The 9,842-nt window shown below is 36.3% G+C and overlaps 1 protein-coding gene across 1 annotated transcript; it reads left to right on the top strand.

Annotated features, from left to right (window-relative positions):
- Positions 1 to 2,181: 2,181 nt before the first annotated feature.
- Positions 2,182 to 4,514, top strand: DEFB129 (defensin beta 129). Its single transcript, XM_065893129.1, has 2 exons — positions 2,182 to 2,249; positions 3,914 to 4,514. Exons 1-2 carry the CDS (start codon positions 2,192 to 2,194, stop codon positions 4,357 to 4,359), a joined length of 504 nt encoding a protein of 167 aa, XP_065749201.1. The 5' UTR covers positions 2,182 to 2,191; the 3' UTR covers positions 4,360 to 4,514.
- Positions 4,515 to 9,842: the final 5,328 nt, after the last annotated feature.

Genomic DNA, 9,842 nt, shown 5'->3' with positions numbered 1-9,842 from the left:
ATTCAGTAAAATTGCAGAACACAAAAACAATAAACAAAAATCTGTTGTTTCTATACACTAATAATGAACTATCAGAAAGAGAAACTAAGAAAACAATCTCATTTACAATTGCATCAAAAAATAAAATACTTAGGAATAAGTTTAACAAAGGAAGTGAAAAACCTGTACACTGAAAACTATAAGACATTGATGAAAGAAATTGAAGAAAACACAAATAAATGGAAAGATATGTTCACACTCATGGATTGGAAGAATCAGTATTATTAAAATGTCCATACTACCCAGAGCAATCTATAGATTTAATGCAATCCCTATCAAAATTCCAATGGCTTTTTTCACAGAACTAGAGCAAACAATTCTAAAACCTTTGTGGAACCACAAAAGACCCAAAATAGAAAAGCACTATTGACAAAGAATTAAAGCTGGAGGTATTACACTCCCTGATTTCAAAATACATTACAAATCTATAGTGATCAAAACAGTACTGCATTGGCATAAAAACAGACATGTAGATCAATTGAACAGAAAGAATAGTGAGCCCAGAAATAAAACCACACATATATGGTCAATTAATTTACAACAGCAGAGCCAAGAATATATAATGGGGAAAGGACATCCTCTTTAATTGATGGTATTGAGAAAACTGTGCAGCAACATGCAAAAGAATGAAACTGGACCATTATCTTACATCATATACAAAAATTAACTCAAAATGGATTAAAGACCTGAATGTAAAACCTAAAACCAACAAACTCCATGAAGAAAATCTAGGCAGTAAGCTCCTTCATATCAGTCTTGGCGATGATTTTTTTAGATTTGACACTAAAAGCAAAGTTAACAAAAGCAAAAATAAACAGGTGGGAGTACAACAAACTACAACACTTCTGCACAGCAAAGAATATCATCAACAAAATGAAAAGGCAACCTACCAAATGGGAGAAAATGTTTGCAAATCGTATATCTGATAAGAGGTTAATATCTGAATTATCAACATATAAAGAACTCATACAATGCAATAGCAAAAAAAATCAATTAAAAAATCGTCAGAGGATCTGAATAGACATTTTTCCAAAGAAGACATACAGATGGCCACAGGTGCATAAAAAGATGTACAACAGCACTAATCACCAGGAAAATGCAAATCAAAACAATGATGAGATATCACCTCACACTTGTTAGAATGTCTATCATCAAGAAGATGAGCTAGGTGTTGGCGAGGATGTAAAAGGTGAGGAGGAAAGGGAACCTATGTACACTGTTGGTAGGAATGTAAATTGGTTCATTCACTATACAAATAATATGGAGGTTCCTCAAAAAAATAAAAATAGAACTACCATATAATCCAGCAATTCCACTTCTGAGGAGATATACAAATATTGAATCCTTATGATATACACTTGAAATTAATATAATGTTATACGTTAATTATATCTCGTTTTTTTGTTTGTTTGTTTTATTTTGTTTTGTTTTTGCAATATGCTGGCCTCTCACTGTTGTGGCCTCTCCCGCTGCAGAGCACAGGCTCCAGACGCGCAGACTCAGCGACCATGGCTCACAGGCCCAGCTGCTCCACGGCATGTGGGATCTTCCCGGACCGGGGCTCGAACCCGTGTCCCCTGCATCGGCAGGCGGACTCTCAACCACTGCGCCACCAGGGAAGCCCTATATCTCGTTTTTTTAAGAAGTTAGAGTCATGCCAAGAACTGCCTCCCACAAACTTATTCAACAAACATATATTGAGTTCTTATGTTGATTCGGTACCCATACTGGCCATTGGAAACAAGAGTACAAAAAAGACAGAGTCTCTATCCTCCAGTCATCTATGCTTATAGCAAGTTCTGCTCTTCTGAATCTCATACACTAAATGCCTTAGGCAAAACTAGGCTCACAAATAGTGAAGCAGATGTATTATTCTTGCCCTGAATAAACCTTAAGAAGGAAAGGTGTAAAGAGTTTGGATTTTCTTTCATATCTTATGTGTCTTCTATTTCCCCCCCAGGATCAAGAACAGGAAATTTCTTGCATGAGGTGTTCAGGAAAGGCTATTCTCAAACAGAATCATAGAAAACACAATTGCTGTGAGATTTGGCTGCACTTTACTGCTCATAGCCTAAGGCCATGAAGATGCCAATAAAGGCTGGAGCTCAAGAACACGAACCCAGATCCAAGGCTTCTTCTCTTGCACCCAGCCATGAAGCTCCTTTTTCCTATCTTTGCCAGCCTCATGCTACAGTACCAGGTGAACACAGGTAATGTGAAATCCTAGGTTTAAGAGGGAGCGGTTTGAGGAAGCAGGGATTTGTCTGTCCGTAATAATGGGAACCCAAAGAGAAGCTAAAAAATGAGATGCCCAAGATATGGCTGAAAAGTTTATGTATTGCATCAGTCATACACCATCCCCCACATATCCCCATAGGCTCCAATCCCAGACTGTGTCTGATGGGTAAACACAGGAAGCTACAGAGAAAGTAGGGTGTTGTTTGTGTACTCAGAAATTATCCAGCATATAAAACTGCCTTCCTGCCCTCTAATAGTTGTCATCTGGGACTCATGCCAAGCCTACCTCATTTTTGCTCTTTTTCTAATTTAAGTCATCTCTTGAAGTAAAGGTTCCTATCAGTTTGTACCTTGGTATAATAAGGAGGAAATCCTTACCTTTACACTCAGAAAATCTCCTCTCAGGATCCAGTAAACAGGTCTATGTTCTCCATCTCAAATTTTTCAGATTTTTATAGAATTTCATTCCTTCTCTCAGCTTTGTTTTATTAGAAATCTCAAATTACCCATAGGAGCATCTAGGAACACATCATGGCAAAAACCTGAATTAGAGCATTGGCCACTGTTTTTTGAAAAGAAGATAGAAACATTGAGACTTGTTTCAAAATACAAGAATCATCCAGATATTAAATTGGCAATGGGTTTAGGAAGGGAAAGAAAAAGAGTCAAAGATGTTTCTTTTTTTGTTTTTTATCTTGGGACCTTAAGAGAAGGGCTATAATATAAGCCAGTATGCCTGTGTCATCTTGGGTAAAGTCAAACTTGAGCCTCAAATTCCACATAAGATAGTAGGGTTAATCAGTGTAGCTGCTTAAAATACAAGAATTTTACAGTGTTGACTTCGGTGAGAAACAATATTGAAATGTATGTGAACATTAGGTGCTACATAAATCTCTTGTGCTTTATAGAAAATCAGTTGAATTGTTGAGTGAGGGAGAAGCTTCTTGATTTGGAAAAGAGAAATAAGTGGAACAATGGGGTGGAAAAATCATCCAGCAGATGAAGATGAGGTACTACTCTAAGCAGGGAATTCAGAGATATAGATAACAATGTGGGGGTTATCTTCATAGAGATGAGGTTAAGGCTATGATAATAAATAAGACCTCTGAGGGACATAGTGTCCAGAGAGGCTGAAAATGATAGAACACCATGCCCCAGGAACCACAGGTCAAACGATTGTCAAGGAGAGTGAGGTCATGGAACACTGAGTTTGGCAAGAACCAAGAACTTCTGAAAGTCCATTGATTCTCTTTTGAAATTCTTTCTTGAATTAGTTTTATGATAGATTTTACTCTTGTTGGTATTTCCTAGGATCATAGGGAGATATAGTGATATTCTACAAGTGTCTACGATTAGAGGTCTAAAATCTTACCCTGAAGCAAATAATTTCATTCCCTTTTCTTCTTTAGATGTTTTAAATTATTCAATGAAAGGAGACTAGAGATTTATTTTGGATTTCAGAGGTGCACAAAGACTCTCTTGGCCTGCCAGTTGCCTCCACCAACATCCCTAACCACTGTACTTAAAATTTAGCATTAACAAACTCCCTCTGCCTCTATCCCTCTTGCTCCAGCAATTTTAACATCATATCTAGTTATTAACCTTAGCACTTTCGTTTTCTCTTTTCTTTGTGCAGAATACTTTGGCTTGGGAAGATGTGTAATGGGTTTTGGGAGATGCAAAGACCACTGTGCCATGGATGAAAAAGAGGTAGATAAATGCAAAAAGAAAAAATGTTGTATTGGACCAAAAGTGGTTCAATTGATAAAAAGCTACATACAAAATGAAATGCTCCGCACACTTGAAGAGGACTCTCAGGAAGTGCCAAAAATTACCAAAAATTTTAGTGTTGTGATGCAAATAAAAAATCATATTTTAGCTCTTCTGCCCAAATTCAAAAGTGTCAACCCTTTTGCTAACATCAACACCAGCGTCATCCCAAATGTCACCACTGTGAAGTCTGCCACCACTAACCCCATGATTGCAGGAAAGATAATACACACTGCTACTTCTACCAAGAGTGACACCAATAAAAGAAGAGATTCAGCCACTGACTCCCCACCACCAGCGCCACCACCATAGACACTGCCGACAACATGACTGGAGCTGGAAGAAGCAGATGAGCAGGGATGTGGGTCTTTCCTTTAAAACACCAAGGTCCTCTTTATCTTTGCTGTCTATAAACTGAGACATAGAACTGTTTCCTTTATCATCAGTCATTCAATAAATACTGTTTAAGCACCCACAGTTTACATAATGTTATCATTCTCTCAGGAGTCTCACAGAGGATATAGAGCTAGAAAGAGATAGAATTTTAGTTTACATGCCCAGGAGAAAGCAAGCACCAGGAATGCTGACTACAACATTGAATTTGGCCCATGGATGGCCCAAAATAAACCTCTGTAATGAAGATTTATGGTTCTCATATTATGTGCTTTTTCGGGGCAACAGGAATGAAAACAGCAGACATACTTTCTTTTTTCATAGATTTTTCCTACAGAAAGAAACATATACAAAATAGAATGTGGGGAGAGCAAGTCTACCTTCTCCACAGAAGAACATAACCTAAATTCATGAGCCCACTTAAGATAAAATTATGGGGGAATGAGAGGAGGGAAGAGGGGAAAGGAGAAGATATATGACTTCTATCTCTGAGACAAGGCATTTTCAACATGATTCCCAGTGAGACAAGAGGAAATAGGTAGAGCGATGCTTCCAATAGATACAGGATACAGACCACAGATGCAAATCATGTAGGTAACTTTTAATTTTCTAGTAGCCACATTAAAAAATGTAAAAATACGGTTTGAAAAGCTAAAAAGCATTTTTAAATGCTTTAAAAAATATTGCCCTACCAGACGCAGCCCTGCCCACCAGAAACACAATATCCAGCTGCACCCACCAGAAAGGAAATAGTCAATCAAGTGCAGGAAATGCAGAGAGCCCCATACAAGATAAATCCAAGGAGAAACACGCCAAGACACATATTAATCAAACTATCAAAAATTAAATACAAAGAAAAATATTAAAAGCAGCAAGGGAAAAACAACAAATAACATACAAAGGAATCCCCATAAGGTTAACAGCTGATCTTTCAGCAGAAACTCTGCAAGCCAGAAGGGAGTGGCAGGACATATTTAAAGTGATGCTTTCACTTTTATAGGAAAAACTTACAACCAGGATTACTCTACCCAGCAAGGATCTCATTCAGATTCGATGGAGAAATTAAAACCATTACAGGCAAGAAAAAGCTAAGAGAATTCAGCACCACCAAACTAGCTTTACAACAAATGCTAAAGGAACTTCTCTAGGCAGGAAACACAAGAGAAGAAAAAGACCTACAATGACAAACCCAAAACAATTAAGAAAATGGTAATAAGAACATACATATCAATAATTACCTTAAATGTAAACAGATTAGAAGCTCCAACCAAAAGGCATAGACAGGTTGAATCGATACAAAAACAAGACCTGTATATATGCTGTCTACAAGAGACCCACTTCAGACCTAGGGACACATATAGACTGAAAGCGAGGATATGGAAAAAGATATTCCATGCAAATGGAAATCAAAAGAAAGCTGGAGTAGCAATTCTCATATCAGACCAAATAACCTTTAAAATAAAGACTATTACCACAGACAAAGAAGGACACTACATAATGATCAAGGGATCAATCCAAGAATATATAACAATTGTAAATATTTATACACCCAACATAGGAGCACTTCAATATATAAGGTAAATGCTAACAGCCATAAAAGGGGAAATTGACAGTAACACAATCATAGTAGGGGACTTTAACACCCCACTTTCACCAATGGACAGATCATCCAAAATGAAAATAAATAAGGAAACATAAGCTTTAAATGACACATTAAACAAGATGGATTTAATTGATATTTATAGGACATTCCATCTGAAAACAACAGAATACATTTTCTTCTCAAGTGCTTATGGAAAATTCTCAAGGATAGATCATATGTTGGGTCACAAATCAAGCACTGGTAAATTTAAGAAAATTGAAATTGTATCAAGTATCTTTTCTGACTGCAATTCTATGAGACTAGATATCAATTACAGGAAAAAAATCTGTAAAAAATACAAACACATGGAGGCTAAACAATACACTACTATATAACCAAGAAATCACTGAAGAAATCAAAGAGGAAATCAAAAAATACCTAGAGACAAATGACAATGAAAACACGATGATCCAAAACCTATGGGATGCAGCAAAAGCAGTTCTAAGAGGGAAGTTTATAGCAATACAATCCTACCTGAAGAAACAACAAACATCTCAAATAAACAACCTAACTTTACACCTAAAACAATTAGAGAAAGAAGAACAAAAAAAACCCCACAGTTAGCAGAAGGAAAGAAATCATCAAGTTCAAATCAGAAAAAAATGAAAAAGAAATAAAGAAAATAATAGCAAAGATCAATAAATCTAAAAGCTGATTCTCTGAGAAGATAAACAAAATTGATAAACCACTAGCCAGACTCATCAAGAAAAAAAAGGAGAAGACTCAAATCAACAGAATTAGAAATGAAAAAGGAGAAGTAACAACTGACACTGCAGAAATACAAAGAATCATGAGAGATTACTACAAGCAACTATATGCCAATAAAATGGACAACCTGGAAGAAATGGACAAATTCTTAGAAAAGCAAAACCTTCCAAGACTGAACCAGGAAGAAATAGAAAATATAAACAGACAAATCACAAGCACTGGAATTGAAACTGTGGTTAAAAATATTCCAACAAACAAAAGCGCAGGACCAGATAGCTTCATGGGTGAATTCTATCAAACATTTAGAGAAGAGCTAATGCTTATCTTTCTCAAACTCTTCCAAAATATATCAGAGGGAGGAACACTCCAAAACTCATTCTATGAGGCCACCATCACCCTGATACCAAAACCAGACAAAGATGCCACAAAAAAAGAAAACTACAGACCAATACCACTGATAAACATAGATGCAAAAATCCTCAACAAAATACTAGCAGACAAAATCCAACAGCTCATTAAAAGGATCATACACCATGATCAAGTGAGATTTATCCCAGGAATGCAAGGATTCTTCAATATATGCAAATCAATCAATGTGATACACCATATTAACAAACTGAAGGATTAAAAACCATATGATAATCTCAGTAGATGCAGAAAAAGCTTTTGACAAAATTCAACACGCATTTATGATTAAAAAAAAAAACTCTCCAGAAAGAAGGCATAGAGGGAACTTACCTCAACATAATAAAGGCCATATATGACAAACCCACAGCCAACATTGTTCTCAATGGTGAAAAACTGAAACCATTTCCTCTAAAATCAGGAACAAGACAACAATGCCCACTCGCACCACCATTATTCAACATAGTTTTGGAAGTTTGAGCCACAGCAATCAGACAAGAAAAAGAAATAGAAGGAATCCAAATTGGAAAAGAAGAAGTAAACCTGTCACTGTTTGCAGACAACATGATACTGTACATAGAGAATCCTAAAGATGCCACCAGAAAACTACTAGAGTTAATCAATGAATTTGGTAAAGTAGCAGTGTACAAAATGAATGCACAAAAATCTCTTGCATTCCTATATACTAGGAATGATGAAAAATCTGAAAGAGAAATTAATTAAACCCTCCCATTTACCACTGCAACAAAAAGAATAAAATACCTAGGAATAAACCTACCTAAGGAGACAAAAGACCTGTATGCAGAAAACTATAAGACACTGAGGAAAGAAATTAAAGATCACACAAACAGATGGAGAGATATACCATGTTCTTGGATTGGAAGAATCAACACTGTGAAAATGACTATACTACCCAAAGCAATCTACAAATTCAGTGCAATCCTTATCAAACTACCAAGGGCATTTTTCACAGAACTAGAACAAAAAATTTTTACAGTTTGTATGGAAACAGAAAAGACTCCAAATAGCCAAAGCAATCTTGAAAAAGAAAAATGGAGCTGGAGGAATCAGGCTCCCTAACTTCAGATAATACTACAAAAGTACAGTAATCAAGACAGTATGGTACTGGTACAAAAACAGAAATATAGATCAATGGAACAGGATAGAAAGCCCAGAGATAAACCCACACACATGTAGTTACCTTATCTTTGATAAAGGAGGCAAGAATATACAATGGAGAAAAGACAGCCTCATCAATAATTGGTGCTGGGAAAACTGGACAGCTACATGTAAAAGAATGAAATTAGAACACTTCCTAACACCATACATAAAAATAAACTCAAGCTGATTCACTTTGTCATACAGCAGAAACTAACTCCAATAAAGATTGTAAAGCAATTATACCCCAATAAAGATGTTTTTTAAATGTAAAAATAAATAGGTGAAATGAATATTAATAAATTTTACTTAATGCAGTAAATCCAAAACATTATCATTTCAATGTGCAATTAATGTAAAAATTATCTAAGAGATTTGCATTCTTTTATTGTACTATGTCTTTGAAATCTCATATGTATATTACTATTACAGCATATTGCATCATACTAGCCATTTCAAGTGCTCAGTAGCCCCATGCAGCTAGTGGCTACCATATTGGACAACACTAGGTTAGAGAGTTTGAGGGCACAAGTAGCTCTAGGGCTATTAGACAAATGTGATGATGCTGATCTAGAGAAGACAGCCATATCTCTGAGGGCTGTGGTACAGAATCTAAGAGTATAGAAATACATATCCAGTGCTCTCCTGGGCTAACATTCTGGGTCTGGCACTTTTTAGCTGTGTGGCCTTGAACAAATCACTTATCCACATATGAGCATTTGTTTATAAAATGGAGATGTAAACATTATGTATTATATTCCAGAATCTGCTTCTTTATATCCCAGGACACACTTCATTTTATTGCTCAAATTACAATGGTATGGACCACTAGCCCAGTTTTTTTTAACATATTCCTCTCTGCTACACATCACCTCCTTCAATTTAAAGACCACCTTTCCTTAACCTACTGGTTCTTTACTACAATTTCGCCCTAAGGAAGACAAAGATTTTCCCACAATGCCCCACAGTGATACTAGAGCGCAACTTTTTAAGATATGTGTCTCAAACTGTTTGTACAACAATAAAAGAGTTTCCACACAAAGAATAATTTGAACTCCTGCTAAATACGTGTTCCCACAACAACCCCAGGTATATCTTATGAGTGTTAGATTTTCTCCCTGCTACAGCTATTTGCCAAACTCTTCAAAGTCCAGCTTATCTTCTCATAATTGGAGTGCCCTCTTCATTTTCCACTCACAGAAAGAATAGAAAGTTTCTTTCTCACCTAAGTTTAAGGGCTTCTTTTGAGTCCTCATTTCCTATCATAGAACTCACCCTTCTCTTCTCAGGATGAATGATACTGGAGAATATCCTTTTCCTTAGAGAAATCCCACAACCACAACTATGGTAAGTCTCCAATAACTGTCCTCCCCTTTCATTACAGTAGTAGAACCCTCCTAATGTTAGCTTGAGCCAAGCCCAGTCAGAGTAAATGTTACATTTCCCAGACAGAATTGACCAGTCTTCAATACAGAGAAGCCACAGTTTC

Source organism: Phocoena phocoena, chromosome 15 (assembly GCF_963924675.1).
Source record: "Phocoena phocoena chromosome 15, mPhoPho1.1, whole genome shotgun sequence".
Lineage (NCBI taxonomy): Eukaryota > Metazoa > Chordata > Mammalia > Artiodactyla > Phocoenidae > Phocoena > Phocoena phocoena.
Note: the sequence above shows the minus strand (reverse complement) of the source record. Positions and strands in the feature narration are given on the sequence as shown.